This window comes from Pomacea canaliculata, linkage group LG7 (genome assembly GCF_003073045.1).
Source record: "Pomacea canaliculata isolate SZHN2017 linkage group LG7, ASM307304v1, whole genome shotgun sequence".
Classification (NCBI taxonomy): domain Eukaryota; kingdom Metazoa; phylum Mollusca; class Gastropoda; order Architaenioglossa; family Ampullariidae; genus Pomacea; species Pomacea canaliculata.
In genome coordinates this window covers 1,789,956-1,817,100 of record NC_037596.1, presented here as the reverse complement: position 1 = coordinate 1,817,100, position 27,145 = coordinate 1,789,956, and the positions used below count along the sequence as shown (strand labels likewise).

General features: G+C 38.6%; 2 protein-coding genes across 11 annotated transcripts in view; both read left to right on the top strand.

Annotated features, from left to right (window-relative positions):
* The window catches only part of LOC112569471 (A disintegrin and metalloproteinase with thrombospondin motifs adt-1-like), a 595,732-nt gene that overhangs the window by 121,642 nt on the left and 446,945 nt on the right, over positions 1-27,145 (top strand). The gene's annotated exons all lie outside the window — the stretch shown is intronic.
* On the top strand, positions 955-26,518 carry LOC112569482 (deleted in malignant brain tumors 1 protein-like). 2 transcript variants are annotated; one of them, XM_025247285.1, is made up of 13 exons: positions 955-1,063; positions 4,032-4,179; positions 7,918-8,090; positions 8,994-9,135; positions 10,397-10,566; positions 13,804-13,951; positions 18,389-18,561; positions 20,891-21,038; positions 22,844-23,013; positions 24,106-24,247; positions 24,584-24,750; positions 25,288-25,566; positions 25,919-26,518. In XM_025247285.1, exons 1-13 carry the CDS (start codon positions 1,006-1,008, stop codon positions 26,224-26,226), a joined length of 2,226 nt encoding a protein of 741 aa, XP_025103070.1. In that variant the 5' UTR covers positions 955-1,005; the 3' UTR covers positions 26,227-26,518. The 2 variants fall into 2 exon arrangements, with proteins under 2 accessions (XP_025103070.1, XP_025103072.1); XM_025247287.1 differs by lacking the exons at positions 8,994-9,135; positions 10,397-10,566 and having other exon boundaries at positions 25,919-26,376.

Here is a 27,145-nt window from a genome sequence, read left to right as displayed (position 1 = left end):
ATTCATTTTTAAAATGTAAATAAGAACACAAAACAAAACAAGCTTAGTAAGTTTAGCTAGAATTATTACAACGAAAAAGATCGTTTGTTTTCTGCTGATGTAGGAGATAACTAAAAGTAGTCGTAAAATGAAAAATTCGTCCACTTTATTGCATCTGATTGTCAGATGGCCATTTGTGAAGCTGATTACAAAATACATTATAGTGGTTTGTCAAATTAAAAAAAAAACTAATTTCTAGTGGATTCGAGAAACATAAACCATTAGGCATCAAATGATCTCGAGTAAGCTGGCGCGTAGTGGGAGCGCAGGACGTGGCTGACATGACGTAGTGGGTGTACCCGGGGATGCTGGACATGACGTACCCGACAGATGGCGCTCGACCGAGAGGGCATCGAGGAGACGCTGGGTCGGAGTGTGGCGATCATCAGGGGTGTGCTTGAGCTTCGCTGCGCAACTATCATCTACTTTCCTCTCGCTTGTCTTATCGCCTGCAACCAAAGTCCGTGCTCCAGCGCTGTTTCTCGAAAAAAGGACTAATGGTAATGAAAAATCTAACATCCCCTATGACACTCCATATAGCATACCTCTGAGCAAAAAAAAAAAGCAGTCATATGTATGAAGTAAATAATTCCTACGACACAAACAAAAGATTTTTAAAAGTATTTTTTTCTTGTCAAGAACTATTTCTTAAGAGTATGTTTGTCTGATTCTCACAAAATTTAGTAGGAATCTTTCTTGTTTAGGGCTCAGTCACCGCATGACTCTTACTGCGCTACAGAGACGAACGCACATCCTCATGCGTAGAGAGAGAGAGACATAAAAAAAGATAAAACAGAGCCGACCAATCAAAGCCTGACACGAGACATGTCAGCCAATCGCTGGTAATGGACCTTCACATCCTGGTCGCTGTGGATAAAGTTGCGGCGCTGCGGTCGACGTCCAGAGTCTTGTCAGTCACAGACACACCATCGTTGTAAGTCTTCATCACCAGAGTCAACGAGCATCATGAGGTACAGGGTGGTCACTACTTACCTCATGTACCTGTTGTTGGTGCCAAGCCTTGGTAAGTAGTCATTATTTTACTTTAATTACTTGTCACGGATATGAAACTCTCTAGGAGTGTGTAGTGAAAGGTCCCAAGGCTGGCAATATTAGTTTATCTGCCACAGGCGTCGCTCATACTTCCTCTTGCGACAGCGGCCATTCTTTGCATCACTGATCTCTGGCCATTTTATGTTTTGCTGGCACCTGTCCTCATTATTTTTCTGATCTTCTCTTCCCTTACATCCCAGCTAATAGTTCCGCTCGTCGTCTGATGATCGTCTCCTTACTCTTTCTGTCACCAGAACAACAAAATATGGCCACAGGACTATGAGTTATTGTGTAGCAAAACAATAGAACTGTCTTCATTTCCATATCCACCACCTACCCACTATTCCGTAGACATTACTCCTAACAACATTTCCCATAATGCTAGTCCTTTTTCACACCTAATTTTGTGATATCAGTTTACTTTCAGCTCTTGTTCTTGTTATTTGGTTCATCTATGTTTTCTGTTCTCGTTTTTATTAACATTAGTGCTGCTGCTTAATTTTTATAGTTCATATGCTATTTGTGTTCGTTTCCCTTGATTCTGTTTATGTTTAGTTCTTGTTCCTAAGCCCTATGAGCATGCTCCTTAGGAGTGGAAATATGCGCTTTAGAAATTTTGCTTCATTATTATTGTTGTTGTTATTATTATCGTTATTATTATCGCTATTATGAAATTATTATGACGATTACTATATTATTATTATAAGTCACCTAATTTACAGAAGGTTTATCAAAATACTGTGAAGAAGGTCCTTTTGATTGCTTAAGGTTTTTTTTTCCTGGCTGTGGACTCGTCGATGCTTTTTTTCTAGACCCTTGTTGTGGATGATATTAATGTCGCTATCAAAATTATCACACGCGACTGGGTGCAGAAGTAAAACACAACTAGAGTAACAAAATGAATGCAAGTTTAGCGACAGAAATATAAAAAAGGTATCCCATGCTTTAAAGTGGTGTTTGTGTATAATTATTTCGTTCGGTCAAAGAAGCTAACATGCGCCCACAACACAAACAGTTATTTGAGCAATTTTGCTGCTGTTGTTGTTTCTTGCATCCTCGGTTCAAATTGCATTAGAAAAAAGAATGGTATAGTACTCAATACAAATAAACGAAAAAATGTATTTTTTATGCACATTCAAGAATACTCATTATTATTTAACAATTCCAATTATTCACTATACTAATAGCACGTTTCTTTTTTCTTAGCCTTATAGTCCAAAAATAGTAAGATACCATAGACACATATCTACTTTACTCGGTATCGACACTTCTCCAAATCTTTACACAATGTTTTCATACTTACATTTCTGTCCATGAAACGTATCAACCTGAAGCAAAGTATCTAAAGCACGTGGTTCTTTGCTTTAGTCTCCCATGGACATTCTGCAATATTCCTTAGTAGAGAAAGCTCATGTCCTTAAGTCCACGTCATCAATTATGTTTACACAAACTAGTTACTCAGCTTGACCTGATAACTGAAGAACTTGAAATGTGTTAACGAAAACGAAACTTTTATTTGGGAGGAATAAGTAATTGTAGCTAATAATATAATTCCACGCATGTCTTTTAGGTGGTAAATCTTGATTGGTGTGAACACATCGTCCTACACATGGCACACAGCTACTTACACAATTGGAGTGACAACTTTAAAGCGCCCACTAAAACACCGGTGTTCATGCCATTCAGTATGACCTTTACCAAGACGATGGAAAAGTAGCTGATAATTCTTATGGCTCTGTAGTTCTTGGTTTGTTTTCTAGTTCGTTTTTCGGGGAGAGGTACAACTAGTGACTGCATCTATTCTTGTACTATTTGTACCTAATTTCCACTAATACTCTTCAAAACAAGTAAACTGGAAACAGTTAACCTGCAGAACTACCAGTCGTTCGGCAATGGGGTCAAAAGGTCTCTACTAAGTCTGATGGAAGGAAAGTCACCAAACGTTTATAATGAGTCAGCAAAGCTTCTGAAGCCAGACTGGAAAAAGATTAAAAAGGTTCTCACTGTTCTTGTCTGGAAAAGCAAGAAATTGTCCCCCACATAAAAGCAGGAAACAGCAAACAGTTCCAGAATTACAGAACCATCAGCTTTATCAGCCACTAAAGCAAGGTCATGCTAAAGGTAACACAAACACTATCAGAACTACCAGTGAGAAGCTGCTAGCAGAATAATGAAGTTTACCTTTGCACCACAGTAGGTGCACGTAAACAACGCCCATTATCACCGGTGATTAAATGTCTCCACGACAATCATACTTCCATTTCCATTTGTTGAAAGCTGATTTTCAGCGTACACTCTGCAGACGACATAATCTGTTAGCAGGCACTAACAAACAACTGTAAGGTCGCACCAACAAACTGACAAACAGTTCAAATGTATATGAATAAGAGTTAGGCAGAATTGTAGTAATGGGTATGCCATGTTTGGTTTGGCAATGGTTTGGTTTGATAAGATTGAATATCAAGTACAAGTTGTAATAATGTCTGTCTTCTTTAAGAATCGAAGCATTAAACAGCAAGTACATAGGGAAGTCTCTCCGGATCCCATACCGAGAACATAGAACATAGAACCAGCTACTTTATACGACGGACGATTGTCATTCTTTTAGGATACCAGGAACCTCCACTTTGAACAGTCAAGAAACAGTATAAGCTGGTCTTCTTTATTCATGTGACCCGGAATAACTCCTGCTGAATATATCTTAAAGCATCTTGGAAACCGTAAACGCCTCACTGGCCACAGAAACAGATGGTTTACAAACGTCAACACTGAGCTCATCTTGTAAACCACCTGCTCCAATATAGACAATAAGGTGTAACCATGTAATCTGCTGACTCTATCCGTGTGCTCCTCTTTTCGACAGCTTTCGGCCAACAGAAGGCCGACTGTTAATTGATAGTTAATTTATTAATGTAACATATTTGTATTTTCTATTTTAGCTCAAGAGTTCAGAGCTCGTGTGGTCGGTGGCACAGCGGAGGCGGGACGTCTGGAAATCTTTTACGATAGAACTTGGAACACAGTGTGTGATGACGGTTTTGGACAGAAAGAAGCTTTGGTAGCCTGCAGAATGTTAGGATTCAACAGGTAGGTGTAGGCTAACGAAAAATAACACAATTTAAATAACAGTGCTTTTTGCTTCGTTTACACGATTTATACTGGCTCATCATTAAACATGAAACAAAAAAAGCTTAGCCTGATAATCTAGATCTTGTTAAGTTTAAAAGTATTTCAGGTTCACTATTGTCTCTGGTGGGCACCAGTGGCAGTTTGTGGCTCGTTAATAAGTAAAACAATCCACTTACACATCCCCTTTCACTATGAGTAGATGAAACCATATACATGTCTACTTTTTTGCTTCTGTGTATTTTAACGACAATGGAGATACGCTGCAATGTAAATACAAGGCAGAATCATTATTTGTGCCTAAAAAGTGTGTTATTAAAACATTCCATCCTAACCCCCATTTCACATTTTGCTCTTCTTTTTTGATGTCGGACAGCATAACAGCAGTAGCCGTGAGGTCAGCCAAGTACGGAGCAGGCTCTGGTCCTATTCTGTTCAGTGACCTGCAGTGTGTGGGGAACGAAACCAGCCTGACGCAGTGTGAACACTCGGGGTTCTACAGACACAACTGTGAACACTGGGAGGATGTCGGCGTCGTGTGCAACTTTTGTAAGCAGACCAGTAATAATTAAACATTTACTGCTACTCCAGCATTTAATTTATCTTGCTTAAAATTTCAACACGGTGTAACGAAGAACTCATCATCATCATCATCATCATCATCATCATCATCATCATCATCATCATCATCATCATCATCATCATCATCATCATCATCATCATCATCATCATAATCATCATCATCATCATCATCATCATTCTGAATTATTTGGTGGTAATAAAGAATGGCTTGCATGCTTCACTCTTAAATCACGAACTATTTCCTTTATTTTAGACTATTATTAATTTGGACATGACTTAACATTACTATTCGACTGTTGTTGGTGGTAATGAACCTGGAATCTTGATTTTATCCTGTAAGAACTAAATGAAAGTCGACCATGGTATTTGAACTGCTCTTCTTATTGTTATTATATTCAATGACTAATGTCTTGATAGAAGCGTTTCCTTTGTTCATTACTGATGTCACTTTTTCCTAGGGGACAAACAATTTAAATGTACATGAAGAAAATAAATTTTTAGTAAATTTCGAGCTCCTACATTTTCTAAATATTTGTCATTAAATCCTTTTAATTATTAATTTTTTCTATTCAAGAATCTTATTAACAAAAGCTCTGAAAAAGCCATGCTTTCAGTTTCAAGTTACCTTCCACACTTAAAGTGAAGCAGGAAACAGCAAACAGTGGCAGAATTACAGAACCATAAGACTTATCAGCGACTTAAGTAAAGTCATGATAAAAATAGCACAAAACAACATCAGCATCAACACAGAGGGGTCGTTAGCAGAATAACGAAGTTTACCTTTGCACCACAGTAGGTGCACGTAAAGAAGGACCTTTATCACCGGTGATTAAATGACTCCACGACCATCAGGCTTCCATTTCCATTTGTTGAAAGATGATATGTAGCCTACACTCTGCAGACGACATAATCTGTTAGCAGGCACTAACAAACAACTGCAAGGTCGCATCAACAAACTGACAAACAGTTCAATTGTATATGAAATGGAATTACGCGTACTAGTTGTAATGGCTATAGTAGGTTGGATTTGGCTTAGCCGATAAGTTGGAATAGCAAGTACAAGCTGTAATAATCTGATCCTTCTTTACGGATGTGAAACGGGGATTCTCATACAAAGAGCATAGAACAAAAGACTTTATACAAAGTACGATTTAAACTCTTGAAGGACACCAGGAACCGCCGCTTTCAACAGTCTGCCAGTTTCAGCTGGTCTTCTTTAGTCATGTGACCCGGCATGACAGCTGGCTGATTATTTCTTAAATCACCTTGGAAACCCTTGTCACCTCGGTGGCCACAGAAATAGATGGCTTACGAACGTGAAGACTGAACCTGTCCTGTAAACCACCTGCTCACTATACTGCAATATAGAAAATAATGTGTAACCCTGTCAGCTGCCGACTCTATCCATGTACAGTTTACTCCCCCTTCCTACAGTTGCTGGCCAATGGACGACTGACTGTCTGACCGACACAAGAAACTGCACACTGAGGTCTACGATATGTCTTCTCAGACAAAAGATCTGTGTGTAGCCTTATCAGCCAAATACATTATGATGCACAGAGTTAGAAATGTGTATAACATGTTACTATTGCTTTTGTGGCCAAGAAATCTGTTTGCTTTCAGGAGTCAGTACCCACAAGACCTATAAACATAAATGTGCTTTCTCTCAGACTAAAAAAATTAAATGGTTGTTTGGTCTTACTCGGTACTGATACTTTCTTTTCTGTTTTTTTTATTCTTACTTTGGTGCAGATATTCAACTCAAGATTATGTTATGTTTCTCTAACATGTAATATTCGTATTCTTCCATTCTTCCGCCGTTCTTTATAATGTGGTATCCATTTATTTTTGTTTCCTCCACTTTCATTCCTCCTCGATTTTTGTCACTATGCAATAAGTTGATTTTTACTTATAGTTTCATAGCCTTCTTCTTAGTGCGACTAGCTTCAGATAGGCAATTAGTGGTTTTACACCAATGAATTATCTAACTCAATAATGAGTTTCTGATTTATCAAGCGACAACGACAATGTTGACGATGATGCTAATGTTCATAAAAAGACTTTAGTGTAAACGTCTATCAGGTAGAAATGTTTTTCAAAACTTTAATAATAATAAAACATTTGAACATACATAAGTCGAGGACAATGTTACTTGCCGGGTACAGAAAAGAGGAAGAAACATGTAATCATCTGATAATCATGCAACGCGACAAAGATATAAGTAAATTATTAAAATAAGATATTTGTATTTTCAATTTTAGCTCAAGAGTTCAGAGCTCGTGTAGTCGGTGGCACAGCGGAGGCGGGACGTCTGGAAATCTTCTACGATGGAGAATGGAACACAGTGTGTGATGACGGTTTTGGACAGAAAGAAGCTTTGGTAGCCTGCAGAATGTTAGGATTCATCAGGTATGTGTAGTCTAACAACATAAACACACAATTTAAATAACAGTTATTTTTGTATCTTTTACAAGTTTGATCCAATGGCTCATTAAACATGAAACAAAAAAAGCTTAGCCTGATAATCTAAAGTGTGTTAAGTTTAAAAGCATTTAAGGCTCACTATTGCCTTTGATGATAAGAGTCTTTTTCAACCAGTGGGAGTTTGTGCCTCGTTTCTAAGTAAAACAAAAATTCAGGAAGTCGAGGTTTGCAAATTAGAAAGAGACTTCGACGCAGACTCTTTAAAAAAGTGAAAGGCTTTCACACAAAAAGTTTTTAAAGCGTCCTCAACGAATAAAATAACAAAGATGTGGCATAAGTGACCAGTGAAAACAGATACAGACAAGCTACGTGTGCGGAGCTAAAAATCTGCTAAGTATGCTGAGGTTGTAGAGAAGTAGACGAAAGAGAAATGAAGGCCGCGATAGAATTGAGAAGGAAAACAATCAGGCAATGTTGAACAGGAGGAGAAAAGTCGAAAGCTCCAACTACAACAACAGAAAGAGCAACGGTCACATGATATAAACTGAGAGTTGCTCTGTGACTAATTCCCCCTGTGTGTCCTCGCGTGGGCTTGTATATATGTGCTTACAAACTTTAGTCTGTGTTAAGTGTAAAGAATATGTTTATTTGTAATCCTTATATCATCTGCTATTCGTTTCTGATGTCGGACAGCACAACAGCAGTAGCCGTGGGGTCAGACAAGTACGGAGCAGGCTCTGGTCCTATTCTGTTCAGTGACCTGCGGTGTGTGGGGCACGAAACCAGCCTGGCGCAGTGTGAAAACCCGGGGCTCTACAGACACGACTGTACACACTGGGAGGATGTCGGTGTCATGTGCAACTTTAGTAAGCAGACCAGTAATATTTACAGCTGTATCGGCATTTATTTTATCTTGTAAAAAATTTCAGTACTGTGTTGCTTAGATTTGTTCTATTAGCTTTAAATTATTGTTCTTTGATTAATACGACTAAAAAAAGTACGTTACAGCGTGTTTAAGACAAAGAACATATAATCCATCGACCATCATCCATTATCTTTTATCTTTCATCATCATTATTATTATTATCATTATACTGTTTAAGAACAAAATTATATCAGAAAGTCATTAGTATGTTTCCTAATAATTAAAACAGTCATATTTCCTTAATGCTACTAAATAATAGCTTTCTGTTTTTACTTTTACTATTTGTTTCTTTTAGACTATGAACAGTTTGAACATACCACTACCTTACTATTCGACTGTTGGTGGTGGTTTTTGGACTATATATTTCCTGAAGTAGTATTCGTTTATTTTTCTTTCCTCGACTTTCATTCCTCTTCACTTTTTCACAAAAAGTAATGAGTAGATATTTGCTTATAGTTCCATGGCCTGCTTCTGAGTTCGGCTAGCTTCAAATAGGTAAAGAGCGGTTTTACAGTAATAAATATAAAATCTAACTTAATAATGAGTTTTTGGTTTATCCGTGACAACGACAATGTTGATGATGCTCGTTGCCATAAAAAGACCTTAGTGCAAAGCTTTATCAAGTAGACATGTTTTTGATGTCTTTGATAATAATAAAACATTTGTACATACAGGAGGAGAGCACAATGTTACTAGCCCAGCTTAAGAAAAGAGAAAGAGATATGTAGCCATCTGCTAATCATGCAACATAACACTTTTTCACACCGGTTTTACTCTTTATTTACGACAATGATATAGTTAATTTATTAATATAACATGTTTGTATTTTCAATTTGCGCTCAAGAGTTAACAGCTCGTGTGGTTGGAGGCACAGTGGAGGCGGGACGTCTGGAAATCTTGTACGATGGAGAATGGAACACAGTGTGTGATGTAGGTTTTGGACAGAAAGAAGCTTTGGTAGCCTGCAGGATGTTAGGATTCAACAGGTATGTGTAGTGTAACGAAATCAACTCAATTGAAATAACAGTGACTTTTGCTTCATTTGCACATTTAATCAAATGGCTCATCATTAAACATGAAACAAAGGAAAAAACTCAGCCTGATACTGTAGAGCGTGTTAGGTGTAAAAGTATTTAAGGTTCACTATTGCATGTAATGAGAACAGTCTTTTTCAACCAGTGGCAGTTCGTGCCTCGTGTATAAGTAAAACAAACTACTTACATAGTCTTTTTTGTCGGTTCATTTTTACGACAATGACTTTGGGACATGTGAAATGGCATTTAGATGGGGTTCCTCTGCATTCTTGTTACTAATGGCCATACTGTTATATAGGTAAAGTGTTTTATGGTTTACTGAAAAATCGGGTATGGTTCAACAATCACGAAAGAAGAGATGAAGTCCTAATTCGCTGTATTACCTAGATTATTTACAGTGTAAATAATTCTCGACGATTTGACAGAGGAAAGAAAAGACTGTGTTACAGAGGATGGCTGTGTAATGTTGCTGATATTTGTCGTAAACAGCAGTTAGATGGTGAGTAAAGTGCATTGCAAAGTTCAGGTTATTGTCCGGGTATGTTGAACTGCATGCCTTGTCGTGCACTTGCTTTCTGAAAATGTGCACTCATTTTCAAACACTATATGTTCTAATGTAATAAATATTGTTTTAATTTATTGCGTAAATATCGCATCATTCGTGTCGCTGACGTGGAAGATTAAGAATTACAAAAATTAAGGTAGTAAAGACTTGCAAATTAAAGAAACTGCGACGCTAAGTCTTAAAAAAAGCAAAAGGCTTTCACACAAAAGTTTTCAAAATGTCCGCAATAAATAAGATAACAAAGATGTGTATTGAATAACCAGTAGAAACAAATCCAGAAAAGCTGATATAAATATGAAGGGTGCACAAGGTGCGTTGCTACAACCACATCCAACCTGCCCATCTAGAGGAACAGTATGGGGAGGTTGGAGAGATATAGACGAAATGAAGTGCAGACCGATGCAATGGAGAAAGAAAACTGTCAGGCAATGTTTAACAAGAGGAGAAAAGTCTAAGGCAGCAACCACACCAACATCGCCAGCAGCGTGCACATGATATAAACTGAGGGTTGCTCTGTGGCAAGTGCTGTGTGTGTCCGCGCGCGAGCTTGTATACATGTTTATACAAACTTTAGTCTGTATTCAGTGTAAAGAGTATGTATATTTTCAATATTTATAGCTTTTCCTTTTTGTTTCTAATGTCGGACAGCACAACAGCAGTAGCCGTGGGGTCAGCCAAGTACGGAGCAGGCTCTGGTCCTATTCTTTTAGATGAACTGCAGTGTGTGGGGAACGAAACCAGCCTGGAGCAGTGTCAACACCCGGGGCTCTACAGACACAACTGTGAACACTGGCAGGATGTCGGTGTCGCGTGCATTAGTAAGCAGACCATTGATATTTACAGCTACTTCATCATTTAATTTAACTTGTTGAGTATGGTGTTGCTAAAAACTGCTCTATTAGCTTGGCAGTACTGTTCTTTGATAAAAAAAAGTTTACAAATCAAGTTTGTTCCAGGGATTGTCGCATTATTATTATCGTCATTATTGTCGTCAGTATTATTGTCATTATCTTCGTCATTATCGTTGGTATTATTATTATAAATATTATTACCATTATTATTCTTATTTTATTGTTATTATCATTAGTAGTATTAGCAATATTAGTATTATTATTATCCTGTGCAACACCAAATTTATATTAGAAAGTTATTGTTATGTTTCTACAGAATTATAACATTCTGATTTCTTTGATGATAACAGATAATAGCTTGCTGGTTTCACTTTTACGCTACGAACTATTTCCTTTTCTTTAGACTATTAACGGTTTGGACATACCATTACATTACTATGCGACTGTTGTTGGTGGTAATGACCCTGGGATCTTAACTTTCTCGTAAAAGAATTATTACTTCCCCTTTGTAAGAACCAACAAAAGTCGACCATGGTATTTCAACTGCTCTTCTCGAATACCTGGATTATCTTTTTCTTTATGGCAGACACCACGTGTCACATCCTTAGAGCAGGATCGGTACTGCTGGGAATTGTACAGCTTGTACATAATAGGGAAACTTATGGTTATGTCAGGGAACGTGTTTTGCTGTATACTGCATGTTCCATTGCGTTTATGGAACGTGTGACCGATCAAAATCAAGTGTGGCCCTATAAGAAAAAACAAACAAATTTCGCGTCGACCGTGCATTTCTAAACTTTCCAGGACGAAGTGTGTACCCTGATAGACAGTGCCTTGATAACACATGTCATGTAAGATATTTATGTCATAGTGTAGAATATTATCATCTTTGGAGTTATTAATATTGTCACGACGCCGCTAGTGCCTCTCAATTTACATTCTCTCCAACACACCAGCGGGTCGGAAAATCGCGCGTTCTTTCTCTTAGAAAAAATAATTCACCTGTACGAGTAGCCGTGTTTACTAAACAAAAACTCAAAAGAACAACTCATAACTATAAAAAAGTACAGACACTAACACATCGTCTTTTCCTTTGACTAACACACTCCATCTTTTACTCACTAGCGAGGCACAATGTCTTGGCAAAGGCTCTCTACTAACTCACTCCGTCTTCTCCCTTCTCTCCAATCTTCGTTCTTCCTCTTCCATCCGCTCTCCAATGTCCTCTCTTTAATCAGCTCTCTAACCTTCCTCCTCCTTTCGTCTCCTCTCTTTTGACGTCACTTTATTTTGACGTCGCCTTACGTCATTTATCAAGTTCCATTTAGAAAACGTCCATCATTCACAGATTTCATCCACACACGTCCTCTGTCCTAGCACTCTGACTAGGTCCATGACAAATAATCACGTTTGGTGAAAACGACTTGATAAAGAATGATTTTGTTGAAGGTGGCTCACCCGTCACCTGTTGTCAACATAAACGGATATAGTTTTGTATTTCGACAACTAACAGAACTCGCACAAAGAGACTTTTAACAATATTTGGCATAGGACGCATTCAGATTTGTTATCATTAGCTCAATCTTGTGCGGACGTTTGATACAATGGCGAGAGAAATGTGTGAGCTAAGGGGCGTCCCACACTTGACTTCGGCTAAAGGTCCCGCGTGAAATGCCGAAATGAAGTGCCCCGCGCCGAAACGTCCGGCGGCGAAACGTCCGTGTGCCAGCTCAATAATGTCTTGGCCTTATAGTGTTTGAATATTACTGACGGCTGTTTACCTTAAGGGAAGTCACTCCCCGATGATAACATCAATCACATAAGCACTCGATCATTAAATTGGTTTATTAATGCTTCTTTAAAATTGTGACCCTTCACGACGAACTTTGAGATTTGTCAAATTGCATATTTTTAAAAAGTACAGGTTCTGAACTTTCTTTTGATACAAAAGTTGTTTTTCTAGTCTTAACATTGAGTGAGTTACAAACGTTTGAAGTGTGACAGTACGATGTCGGCCATTTTGAGAAAAGCGGGTTCAAAGATTAGCGTCAAAATGGCCGACGAGGTTTGTTTACTCCTAAACGTTTGCAGACAAATCTTTTGATCGGTTAATATTTGAATCGTTCTTGACAGAAGTTGAACATACTGACTCCGGGCTTTCTGACAAGGTATAACACGATAGGGTTAAGACAGGGAAACAGTATCGACACAGCGTTTGAATTTCGTCTGAAAGCAGTACGGATCGCAGTAGGGTACCTCGATTAAAACGTATTTAAAGTCGATTTCTAACTTTTATTTTAACATACCAGTGTATTTTCCGGATAGTTTAATAACCAAGGAATCCATTTTTAAAGAAAAGTCGAACTGTACAAAACTGACCCCTATCACCTTTCGCGGACTCTAGCACAGAACTGCTCCGCGCGACTTAAGACTCATTTCGTCGTAGAGGGTCACAACTGATTGTATTAATGCTATTAAAAAAAGGACTAGGACACATTTTTTCGCGGTATGAAAATGCGGTTCAAAGTAGTGAAGCAGTTCTAGTTTTAATTATTTTGTTTTAAATAAATTTAGTCCTTTTAGCATAAAACAAAAATACCTGTAAGAGTCTATTAACATAGCTAAGCCTTATTTTTGATGTTTTTATATATTTTGTACGGCAAATCGTATTTGATTCTTGCAAGAAGCTCACGACGAAAAAGATAAATTTATTCGAATAACCTACATTTTTTGTGTTGCTTTCATCTAATCTTTCAAATAAAAAATAAATCTGTAGTATTTTTAAGAACTTAATTCTTACTTTACAGTTTTAGAAAGTGTTTTAATGAGTGTTTTATTAATTTAGATATCAAAAAACAAATAAAGAGAATTTCTGTAAATTTTATTTCTCCAGTTTTAGAAGATAGGAAATGATTACGTTACAGCGGCAGGAGATTAAAACTCACTTAACAGTCAGGTAGAGGGTAGGAACTATACTAGTACTAAACAATAAGCTAGTAGGGTAGAAATTATACTAGTACTAAACAGTCAGCCACTTGATAACATAGTTTACTATTACCCATGCTCACATAAACGCAGTGAATTAAATCTTTGCAACTGCGTGAAATCAGAAGCTCTTATTTCAAGTCAAATCTCCTCTTTATAATAATAAATACAATAGCTGAATGTATTACTTCACTGTGTTATTAACTCATTCAATTTCAGCTCAGCAGATGTCAGCTCGTGTAGTTGGTGGCACAGCAGACGCAGGACGTCTAGAGATATTGTACGATGGAACTTGGAGCACAGTGTGTGACGATGTATTTGGACAGAGAGATGCCTTGGTAGCCTGCAGGATGCTGGGATTCAACAGGTATGTAATGTTACTGATTACGATTTAAAAGCTCTTGTCTCATTTCTCTCCAAAGAACGTTTGTTTAATAAGAGAAGTATCTTTTTGGTGAATTTGCTACTAAATGAGAGTACAATGTTTTTAAAGATAATTCATGCCTTCGATACAAATATCCTTGCTCAAGAAGCAGTAAGTTGTTTTTTGTTTCTTTGAAAAGTAACGGTGACAGTAGAACGTGACTAGACTGTAGACCAGGCTTAGAAGAGAAGTGCACTTAAAGAAGTCTTCAGAATTAGCTCGATATCATCTATATAACAACATGTTATGGCAACACACTATTGTTTATCTCTTTCATGACAGCTGCTAAGAAAACTGTTTAAACCTACAGCGACCTGCATTAGTTAGTGTTCTAGTTTTAACTTTAGTGCGATTGGTTCTATAAGTGTAATCTTTCATTTAGGATTCCATCGCAGATTAATACCAATTAGTTAGTTAGTTAGTTCCCGTTATGCCGGTCGGCACGTAGGGCAGCGACAAAGGTCCTCCACTTTTGCCTGTCCTGGGCTAGACTCCCCACAGTACCCCAGCTGTGGTTTTGGGTCTTCATGTCTGCCTCGACAGTTCGGCGCCAGGTGATCTTGGGCCGACCTCGCTTGCGTTTTCCTTCTGGCGTCCAGTGTAAGGCAGTTTTTATGATGGAGTTGCTCCCGCCTCGGAGGACGTGACCAATCCAGCGCCATCGCTTCTTCAACAGGATGGTGGCCATACTCTCCTGCCCGCACTGGGCAAGTAGTTCATCGTTGGAGATTGTCCTTGGCCAGAAGATGCCCAGAATTCTTCGCAGGCTTTTGGTGTGGAAGACTGACAGTTTGGTGAGGTCGCGGTCAGTCATTCGCCAGCACTCCGAGCCATACAGTAGAGTGGACATGACCAGACTCTGGTAAAGTCTCAGCTTGGTATTGATGCTGTACTGTGTCGACTTCCAGATGTTGCGTAGGCTACAAAAGATGCCCCTGCTTTTGCTCAGTCTGCTCTGGATGTCACGGCCTGCTCCTCCATCTTGCGTGACCACGCTGCCCAAGTAGGTGAAGCTTTCAACCATCGGCAGGTCTTCTCCCTCTATGCTGATCGGTGTTGGATTGGTGGTGTTCAGGGTCATCACTTCTGTCTTTGTCCGGCTGATGTGCAGTCCGACCTGCTGTGCAAAAGTGTGCAGGCGAGTCGTCTTCTCTTGCATGTGCCGGTGGGTGTGTGACAGCAGGGCCAGGTCGTCGGCAAAGTCTAGGTCTTCTAAGTTCGTGGAGAGTGTCCTTCGTATGCCCCTTGGTTCATCTTCCGTTGTATGGCGCGTTACCCAGTCAATGACAAGGTTAAAGAGCAGGGAAGACATCACGCAGCCCTGTCTCACTCCGGTCCCGACCTCAAAGTAGATGTCACTGTTTCCAACACAGCATGAAAAGTTCGCATAGAAGCTTTTGATCAATAGTACAATTTCCATTGGTATTCCGTATGCTCTCAGGATGCGCCAAAGGCTCTCTCTATGGATGCTGTCAAAAGCCTTCTGGAAATCTACGAAGTTAATATAGAGCTGCCTCTGCCACTCTGTGCACTGTTCGATGATGTTGCGTAGTGCGAATATCTGGTCGGTGCATCCTCTTCTTCTACGAAAACCAGCCTGTTCTTCTCTAAGTTGTGTGTCCACTGCCTCTGAGATTCGTTGGATGATGATCTTTGTCATGATCTTGCTCGGGATGGACAGGAGAGTTATTCCTCGCCAGTTGTTGCAGTCGCTAAGGGATCCTTTCTTTGGGATTTTGACGATCACTCCTCTGGTCCAGTCATCTGGGACTTGCTTCCCTTCCCATATTGCGGTAAATAGGGGTTGCAGGATATTGGCTGCCAGTTCTGGGTCCGCCTTGAATAATTCAGCATTCAGATTGTCCTGACCAGGTGCCTTTCTGTTCTTCAAGGACTTAATTGCTGTGATGATTTCCTGCTTCTCTGGTGGGGCGATGTTAACGTCTAAGTCCTCAATGGCTTCTTGTATGTCGGCTTCTTCGGAAGGTGGTGGTCTGTTCAGGATCTCTCTGAAGTGTTCGGCCCAGCGTGCTTCTTGTTCTCTCTCTGTCGTTAGCAGCTTCCCTCCCTTGTCCTTGACTGGGGCATTGTTGGTGCTGTGGAATTTGCCGCTAATCGTCTTGGTGATCTTGTACAGCTTTCCTTGTTCTCCTTTTCTTGCTGCTTCTTCTGCCTCACTTGCTAGGTTGTTCAAGTAGGCACGCTTATCTGATCTCGCCGAGCGCTTCACTTTCCGGTTCATTTCTCTGTTTGAATGTCTCTTGCAGTCTTTCAGATCTGGTGCTAGCCACCTTCTTTTTAAGGTCTCGTCTTTCCTCTATCGCCTTCCACGTCGCTGGTGTTATCCATTCCTTCTTCTTAGTTCCTCTCAGTCCAAGACTCGTCTCGCTGCTTTTCTGGTATGCTGTTCTCACAAGGTCCCATCTCTGGTTTATGCTTTCTGCGTCTGCCTCGCAAATGTCTGTCATGTCTGCAAGTGCCTGAAATCTGTTTTTCACTTGAAGAGTGAAGGCGTTTTTCAGCTTGGGATCCTGCAATCTTTCCACATCAAAGCGTCTGTGTTGCTAACTTGCGTCCTGTACTTCGCAGTTTCATTTTTATGTTTGCTACAACAAGGTGATGGTCACTTCCAACATCTCCTCCTCTTCTCACCCTGACGTCAAGCAGGGAACGTCTCCAGGAGCCGTTGATCATTAGGTGGTCGATCTGGTTACTGTCCCTACCATTGGGTGAGCACCATGTTAGCTTATGGACGTTACGGTGAGGGAATAGTGTTCCTCCAATCACCAGGTTGTACATAGTGCATAGCTCCACTAGTCTCTCTCCGTTCTCGTTCATGCAGCCACAACCATGTCTGCCCATAGCTCTCTCTACATGGGTGTTGTCGTTCCCAACTTTGGCATTCATGTCGCCCATCACAATCAACAGGTCATGATGGGGTGCTGCACTTACTTCTGCTTGCAATTGATCGTAAAAGGTGTCCTTCGCCTCATCATCGCCATCGTTGGTTGGTGCGTAGCACTGGATCAAGGTCATGTTGCCATGCCTCCCTCTCACTCTGGCTGTAATCAGTCTGCTGTTAATCGGCTTCCACTCTATTAGGCACTTATCTGTTCCTTTCCTCAGGATGATGGCTACTCCCTCATGGTGTTGGTTGTTAATACCAATTAGACGCACTCAATCAAGTTTGTTTTTAATTTAAAGGAAAAAAAATTCCGGGGTTAAACGATTAATATTATATTTATATCTTTATTCCGTTTTTAAATTTCATACTTTTTTATATTTGTTACACACATAGCAAAACTAAATGGCTGCGTAATTAACTCAGTGCATGCAAAAAAGTGGACACATTTAATAACATATATTATGATCAACAAATTTTTATTAGAAAATCTATTATTGGTGGCTGTTCCTTTGGTTTCTACACGACTGTTACATTACTATAGCCATTGGGTTCAACTTACAAAAGAGAGATTCCTCCGTAGTGTAGTAGATTTCTTAACAAGGTCCTTACATGTGATGTACTCCAAATGAAGTTGGAAATGGACAAGAGCGGTGTCAGAGCCAGTAAAAAAAGTGTGGCAGGCCTTGTAATTACAATGAGTTTAGTGAAATGGACGCATGGACTCATGCAACCCACGCAAAAGGGGGTTAAAACAAGTTTGCGAAGTGCTCTCCTGGAAAAAAACTCTGTAACTCGTGTGTTATTTCTAACTTCAGGCTTTTTTGATGCTTAAAGTATGTATGCAGCCTTCATTCAGAAAATGTTAATTATTGCTTAAGAATTAAGGTCGCACTAAATCATTTGCACAAAACTTCATAATGCACTCTCAACAAATTTCTAATTTTGCCTTAACCCATTTATTTTATTTATTTATTTGCAAATACCAATGCAAATAGCTTCACCAAAAAAGAACAACTATGCATCACGACCAACCCAATCGAGACAAATTAAGGTTATAATATGTAAATTGTTTTGGACACATGATTGTCTCTGTTGGTGCCGTTTTGTCAGTTCCTTAAAATTTAAACTTTGGAACTTTACTTCACTTGGAACCGGAAAATGTTGGCTTTCCACAAGCTATCCAAAGTTTTATAGAAGACACAGATGGATATTATTTGTTGGCATAGTTGAATCGCATGTCTGTCACTTTTGATCAGTATCTTGTGTTCTGAAAACAAGCATTATAGCACTGTAGTCCTATATTTTATGTATCCATTACCATCAGCTCCTTCGTAAATTGTCTGTTTGCATGGGGGGCATGAGTGTATGTGTGTGTGTGTGTGTGTGTTATTTACACACGTTAATTTTCATTAAGGTTCAAAAGTCTGTATAGTTTCAATGTTTATTGTCTTGTTCTCGTTTCTGATGTCTGACAGCACAACAGCAGTAGCCGTGGGGTCAGCCAAGTACGGAGCAGGCTCTGGTCCTATTCTGTTCACTGACCTGCAGTGTGTGGGGAACGAAACCAGCCTGGCGCAGTGTCAATACTCGGGGCTCTACAGACACGGCTGTAAACACTGGCAGGATGTCGGCGTCATGTGCAACATCAGTACGTAGACAACTAATAATTAAACATTTACAGCTACTTCAGTATTTTTTGTTTTGTTAAAAATTAAATCACTGTGTTGTTAATAACCGTTTTATTGCTTTAAAATTATCTTTTTTTACGAATTTGTTTAGAAACCAACTGGTGAGTTGTAAGGTGTGTAATACGCGTTGTTGTTATTATTATTAAAAAAAAAAAGTCATCAGTCAATAAAATGTAAGCTAAAGAGAATCAGTTCACGTTTCTGTTTGAGTTTCATCTAAAGAATGAAATTTAAATATGAAAAAAAGGTTGTTATATCTTACCTTTAAAAACTTTGGTAAAGGAGAATATCGTTAACAATATACAATATATAGTCTCTATTGCTGTTCACGACAGAAATATTGTTTTTTTTTCTTCGTTAGAAGCACCAACAATTAATAAACTTTACACAGTCACCTTATCACTCACACATTTTCATTTAATTTTAATTACTCAGCAAATTGTTAGAGAAACATCATAATTAATGCTTAATTTAAACGTTACACATAACATCAATTAATACACTTACACCTACATGCAGGACATACTGATAGAAGATTGAAACATACTTCACCGTATACACAGGTTGTCTTCAATCTACAGACTTTCCTCTCACATCCCCCCGCCTTAAGGCTGGACTGTAATTTACGGGGATGGTTTATAAGGGTTTGTCTTGGTCTACGCCTTCGCACTGATTTTCAGGGTTGAATCGCCAGGTTCATTACTATGATGTATTCGTGGGCGATACAGCTGTAGAAATCGTATCCACAACCTTAGCCACTAGGTGAGTGCTGCCATATGCAACTTCAATTTCTCAAGCGCACTGGTCTCCAGTGTGGAACGCAATGTTGGCGGCGTGGTGCGCTCCACCTTCTCCCAATGACTGGTCATCGCCTTCACCAGGTGATACTGGAGCTCATGCTGCTTCTCAGCTAGGAAACTGCTTGGCTGACTCTCCTGACCTTTGGCTTTTCCTGCCTTTGTATGGTCTGGCTCTGACTCCGTAGATGATTCCTTCGTTCTCACTTCATCGCCGTCTATCGCAGTTTTATTCTGTGATTTTCCATTTATGCATTTCTGGTGGTACCTACTCTAGACGATTTTTCTCAAATTATCCTTCTTTTATTATAGAAATGTAGTCTGCAGGCTCTTTAATTTAAGCGCTTGGAGAAGCATCAGGACAGTCGCCTAGCTCTTCCGTCGATCCATGATGAACCCTTTCACCGGAAGTAGGTTTCGTTTTTCTTGCTGGTTCGTCTCCGATTTTTTTAGTGTCTTTTAATGTCTCTGTTTCCCGTTTTACTTCTTAGCGCTGTCGGTCTTGGCTTTCGTGGGTGAGTCGCTTACGATGGCCGACTGCAGCTGTTGGCCTTGTTTAGCATAATTTGCCTGCCTTGATATACCATGTGACATCTTTTGCTACACCGGGCCAATAGTGTGATATAGTCAAACGAGTATGGGTCTATGTCATCTCTGGGAGATGATTAGGGTTATTCAAATGCTCGTGTTTCCATTATATTATCTTCAGTCGCATCGACGTCGGCATATCCGCCTGTGGTGGTTGAGATCGGCCGGATCACAAGACATCTTGTATGGTGCGATTCTTCCCTTGACCTCCCACTTACTTTGTTACAGTGCTTCGCAAGGTGTCTTTGCTTGTTACACAGTTAGCACAATCCGGACCGTTCCCACTCCTGTTTTGTACAGGTCCCCGGATCATCTTTATCCTGCTCCCTCTTTGAGTCTGATGCTGCATACCACTCTTCTTAACTGCCTTGTAGTATGGGTGGTGTCACTGGTGTCTCTCTGCTACCGGTGCTCGTTGTTGACTTCCTCTAGGCTTTTGACTCTTTGTCTGTCGAGGTGTCTTTTCATGTCCGGCGGGTAGTTGCCATGGACTGCAAGTAGAATCCATGTACATGTACTGGAAAATGAATGACAATGTCAGCTGGCAAAGGGTTAACGGTGACACAAAATATTTGGTGGACACGGTTAAACCTTAGAACTTTAGGCGGTAGCAAGGTTGAAAAAGTAATCAGGCCCGAGATCCATGGCCTACGCAGTCCTTACTGCTAGAGTGGTCTTTCTAGTCGTTGATTGCCTTTACACAACTAACTACCTTGTACTCTTACTAAGCTCTTACGCGATTGACAGTTGCAGTACACTCACATAATAAACACTTCCACACCGTTAATTCAAACAAAACTAGGAGTGAAAAGAACATTTGAACACATGATGTGTGTATTTCAGTCAATCGCAAAAGAAAACCAACAAAGATACGACATAACCCATAACCGTTTTTTTGTGACAGCCACACCAATGACAGTCCGGTTGTATGGCGGGACGTCTACGGCAGGACGTCTAGAAATATCGGTCAACGGAGAATGGACTTCAGTGTGTGAGGGTGGATTTGGACAGAGCGAAGTAGAGGTGGCCTGCAGGATGCTGGGATTTAACAGGTCAGTGACCCATTGTTTCAACAGCGCACCATCCAAAAACAAGATGTCAAGCATGCATTGTATTATTCTTGTATATAGAAAACTGATAAACATCACGTGTGTCTCTTAGCCTTCATAAATTAAAAAAAAATAGTAATACTGTATTTAATGTGTCTTTCTGTTTTAACTTTTGATTGCTTTTGCGTACGTTGCTGTTTTTTTTTTAGTTATAATATGAATGTACTTATTATGTTACTTTCACGTAAGTGACATGATTTTCTTAAAGGAACAGGTATAAAAATCACGTGATACATTTTGCTATTTAATAATTGTTCTTCTTTAACCCTTAAAAAACGTTTTCAATCCGCTCAATGTAGGTTTCATCATCTCATTAGACTTAAAATAAAATATAAAATGATTATATCAAACTAATTAGATAAGTTTTACAATAAATTATGCATTTGGTATTTCTATAGAAGTAGACGACAGATTTAAAGTTAAAAAAGCAAACTGTGAGAAAATATGGAGACTGAGTTTCGAATTTCACAATAACCACTTACACTCTGAAAAAACGGATTTGAGGCGATACGTAAAAGCAGTTTTTCACTACTTTTGTGCAAAGAAGAAAAAAATCAATGCATAAGAAAAGTACCAACTGGCCGTTGCAAGCTGGATTTTAGCGACCTCTGGTAGAAAGAAGGGTAGCTGCAATCTGTGTAAACACAGTTTACAGACATGATGTTATGTTGAATGTTTTTAACTGTGAAAAGGCTAGGTACTTTCTGTGTGTGTGTGTGTGTGTGCACTCAAACATATGTACAACGTCTACTACAAGTACAATATATCTGATCTCAGTAGGTTTATTTTGTTTCCAAAGCCCTCCTTTTAATTTTGAAAAAAAACATTGGATCGACGATTTCTTTCAAGATCTTTGGTTGGATACATGAAAAACTCTGTATTATTGTGTGTAGCATTCTCTTTTTAACCATATGCTTCAAATCGTTCAGCAATTTGTCTGTCAAACCAGCTAATATCTTCTGGCAATGTACTGGCTATGGATTTAAAACGTGGTGCTTCTATTTGTTTATTCGTCTATTATTCTTTGTTTGTGCTTTCTTTATGGTTCTTGGTGTTTTTGACTACACATACCTTTCTACAGTCTAAATAACTTCACAGTTATAAAAATGTGTTCTAGGCTTGTTCCCAGCAAAACATCCTATAGCATAATTTAAAAGGAAAACAGAGTGGAAGACGGCGGTTGTGTTTACGTGGTCTTGATGTGGTGCTAAGGTCTTTATACTAAATGGCTTAATGCGTACAGTGTGATTGTTTCATTAATTATTGTTTATTTACTTACGGGTTCTTGCTAAGGGCAAAGGAACAAATGACAATGAAAGTGTGTATCAGTGGTATGCTTGTGTCTGAATTAGCTTAGAATGACATGGCTGACTAGATATAACTGACAACAATAATCAAACACTAAAAGACCATTAAAACAGTTGATACAGCAAGGACAGTAAAACTGGTAATACACTTTTAATTTGATATTTATTTCTAATTTGTTGTACCGCTGTAGCTGTGTTGTAATTTGTATTCGACATTGCATCCAAGACGGATTGTAGTCAAATGTTCATGTATCACTGTATTTTTTACTGTGGAGAGACTGATTTCTTAGTGGTTAAGTGTAAATATAAACAAATGCTGACCCCTTGTGTAATAGAGGTTATAAGACCTCTCACCGCTAGGATCGTAATGAACATTAACCCTTCAACTTGCATGCGGCAAGGTTGTAAATAAATGTTTTTGTACTATCTGTCTGATAACAGCACTGGGCAATCATCTATGAAGTATCTTCTAGTAAACGATGGCTCACGATTTCAATTTGGATATATAAAGTGTCAACGAATGGAAACAAATCTTCAACAATGCGAGATTGGACAACTTAACAAAAGCAACTGCCTGGATGTCGGTATCATTTATGACTTCGAAAACTTAGGTAAGTAAAAAAGAAATGTTTTTTTTTTTCAAGGAGTTTAATATCTTCATTAGGGTATCTTTTCTTTTAAGTAATGCATATATTTACAGTAAATAGAGCTAAAATACATAAGATTTACTTTGTGATGAAACCCAGATAATATGACAGACTTTTAAACAAATGATAAAGGGTAAAGGGGAAAAGAGTTAGGAATCTTTTAGAGGAAAAAAGTAATTCTTTTTCACTTTGAAGCTCAGGTAATGAAGTTCATGAAGTTAATTATGTTCATGAAGCATCAGCCTTTGGCAGTTTGTAAGGAACACTTTGTGGTTCTCGTTAACCGTAAGAGTGCTAAAATATAACTAAAAAGATGAACTTCAAGTCACAAATAAATTGAAAGAGATGGTTACAACACTAGTATTGTTAATAATGAACAGCCCTTTATATTTATACAGTGTTTCTCACAACGGGTTTAAACCTAATAATGTAAGGGTGATTTTTGTACTCGATCTTAAGAACTTTAAAACATTTTTTTCTGAAAAGATTGCCCAGGGATCAAGCAAATGTAAAATATTTCTTTGATTCATTTTACGTCAAGCAGGTCTGCCAAAGCTCCAGCTGCACACATAAAAAGTGAATATAGATGTCATCTTTTAGGACAATTAATCAGCGCTTACTAGAAAAAATGCCTTTAAATATCAGTTTTTAAAAACATAATTACATTGTCATAACGCGACTTTTTGTTACAATCTGTCACAGAAATTCATTTGCACGATAATTGCAAATATTTATTATAAAAGTCCGCCGATTGCACATGCATAAAAACGAATATTTTTTGTTTAGGATAAAAAATGTCTTAATATACTAAAACTAATACTAATTACATCCTAAGAAAATTAATGTAAACATTGTAAAAACATTGCTTTAAACTGAATTAAATTATGCTTTAAAATCTTGTGATATGATCGTGTGCCTAATATTAAAATATGTCCTTTACGAGAAGTGATGGCAAAAAAGACCTGAAAATATTTAAACGCTTGTTGAGTTTGTGACCTGTAAGCAACTACACAGCAGACGACATGGACTTGATGACCTTTCACCTCATTGTTACAGGTCTGCGACTGACAGGACCTCGCCGTACAGACAGTGACACTGGGCGTGTAGAAGTGGAAATTGGAAGTAAACAATTTAGTACAGTGTGTGTAAACAACGAGAAAACTGCCGCAGTCATCTGCAGACAACTCAATTTAATCCCGTGAGATAGTTTATCTGTGTCAAAAATAAACAATGGGAAGAAAATTTTAGACACAAAGACTAAACTGCTGATTTAGTTTTTTTTTCTTTAAAAAAAACTTTACAATGAAGGGAGGCAGCTATAAGACTCCAGAGACCTGAGTGTGAAACAGAATAACAGCTACTTCATTGTATTATCTCTATACAGGAGACTTTAACTTGTGTAATTGCGATGTGAAATGTAAAAGATATCCAATACTTATCAATGAAATATTTTCGATTTATGTATAATTGTGTTCCGTAGAAAGGAAGACCACTAGAAAAATTAATCAAACGCTGTTTCACATTTTTCAAACAGACAGAGAGCTGCACTAATAGACGGTTTGTTGTTTGGACCAGACAAGAAACCTTTACTTCAAGCTACATTTGTTTGTAAGGGAACAGAGAGCAGCCTGGATGACTGTGGGCGAAATAACACTGCGAAGGACTGTTATTCCAATGATGTTGGCGTCTATTGCAGCAAATGTAAGATTTTGTGAGATTGTCTGATTTCTGTTTTATGTAAACATCTTTGTCATTTTTGTGTCTCGTCTTTACGGTAAAGAACATTATGATAATATTTTATTAATTCCTTGTCTCATAAGTATATGAGACCTTCCAACCTACACATCTTTAGTGCTTAGCTTAAACATAAAACACACTTGTCTTTATATCAGAAAGTCGCTGACTTGAGCTTCGTTGCAAGCAGGGACTGCAAAGCTTATTGTGTAACAAGTTTGATTCATATAACAAAGAATTATTGTTCTACTCTTCTGTCCATATGTCATGCCCTATAAGTCCTATATTTTAGCGTGCGTGCGTGCGTGCATGTGTCGGTGTGAAAGACAGAGCGGTGTAATACGTGCAAGATTTTGAATAAAAGTGTTTTTAATTTTTCATTAACAATCTTTTCTTTGATACATTAATTCGATTAGTAAACTGTTGATAATATATATCAATAGAAAACGTTGCTTTATTCCTGCTTGTTTAGTTCCCTGTAGGTTCCATGACCCTTTTTTGCAGACAAACGTCTTTTACTAGTTTCGCGGGACGAACGGTATCCGTTTATAGAAGGAGCTAACAAAGTTCTAATGTGCGTGACATCAAGAACTTATCAACGGGTCACTGAGTACACATGGAGAGACACAGCTGGCGGTCGTCCTAATGGCGAGTTTCTGATGTTTGACAATCTGACTAAAGAGTACAATGGACGTCAAGTGCAATGCTGCACCAGCTGTCGTGGGAAGGATTTAAGTATTGATGATAAGATGCTCAGTGATGCTCATGTGCTGAAGGTTTACTGTGAGTACTTATTACTATAGCAGTCTCTACTTGTAATTAACTTTTAAAAAGAATGACACCATGCAAGCAATTAAAAGTATTTTAAGTAACTAAAATAATTCAACATCTTGTTATAAAAGTCTTAATACTTCAATAAAACTGCATTACTTTAAAAAAATAATTAAGATAAATTTTAGTATTTTTATGATCTTCACTTAACTCCAGAAAACACAAGAACAAAAAAGTTCTTTGTCAGAATAAACCATACTGTAAAAACCGTTAAAATCGTGGGAAAAACTCATACTTGGTTTTTTAACGATTCACAATTCAGATAAGGCGTGAACAACGACTTAAAATATTTTGCAATTTCCAGATAAGCCGTTGATTACAATAACATGGACTGATAACACCGGGGAACAACAACCCTTGTCAAGTCTTTCTGAGTTAAACCCTGGACACAACGTGACCCTGTGGTGTAAAGCTGACAGCAACCCTCCCCCCGCGTCCATCACGTGGTCAGGAAGAGTGAACAGCACGACTGGGGAGTTACGGATCCTAGCGGCAGACCACGTGACACACAGCGGTGTGTACACCTGTACCGTCGTCACTCGCACCGTTGATGATGACGACAGACTTCCGCTGACCTCATCTTACAGGCTCAAGCTCAGAGTTCAAGGTTGACATTTACTTTCATAGTATTTCTAATAATTAACGCAAATATTTAGTTGCATTGTTCCCAGTCGTACTTTACAATATTTTCCTGAATCCACATTCATGACACTTTTTAAAGGCACGAGGATGTAACACTAACCTGACACATTGACACAACACGTGTCACATGATTGACACAACACGTGATTTGCGTGCTACTACCAACAGTACGAGTTGCTGCTTTTTATTATTTCTCGAGTCACGTGCCCGATGTTATTGTACACCTGCTGCGACACACCAACAGAAGGGCGAGTAACAGGTAAGCGATTTTAAACAAAGCTTGCAAGACATTTAGTATGACGGAAATTTTTCTCCAAGATCGCCTTTGACCTCTATACCATCAAGTGTTTTTTCTTTTTTTTTTAGATATGTTGACCTCTATCAATTTAAATGCGTATCGTAGTCAGTAATAAGTATTCAAAATTCCTTATATTAATTGCAATGATAATTCATAAATCTGTTGTACTAGAAAAAAGAATTATTTAAACAGCATTTAGTTTGTGTCTATTTGATAGTGTTGTGTATTTGTGTGTGTGTGTGTGAGAGAGAGAGAGTAAATGAGAGATAGACAAACAGAGATCAAGATTTTAATCCTTATAATTCTACCAATTTCTTTTAATTTACTTTTGCAGGTGTTTGGGATTTAAGTTTCGTACTTCCTAAGACTATTTGAGTTCGTATACCCTGTATCTTGTAATTTTCTTACTGTTTTATCAAACTTAGTGCTCTTTAAAGATGCAGTTGGAAGCGGGTCAAAGGTCGCTGACGTCATTCCAATGTTTTTGGTCAAGTCGTTGCTAGGCAACAACTCTTTGCCTTCCTGTCCATCGAACAAAGACCATGGGGACAAATATTTGGATCAGTAACCTTTGATAAATCTGACCAAACA

Coding starts and splice junctions, on each gene's coding strand:
- LOC112569482 (XM_025247285.1), top strand. CDS start 1,006: ATGAGGTACAGGGTGGTCACTACTTACCTCATGTACCTGTTGTTGGTG. Junction 4,180..7,917: donor AGAATGTTAGGATTCAACAG/GTAGGTGTAGGC, acceptor GATGTCGGACAG/CACAACAGCAGTAGCCGTGG. Junction 24,248..24,583: donor AGACAACTCAATTTAATCCC/GTGAGATAGTTT, acceptor TTTTTCAAACAG/ACAGAGAGCTGCACTAATAG.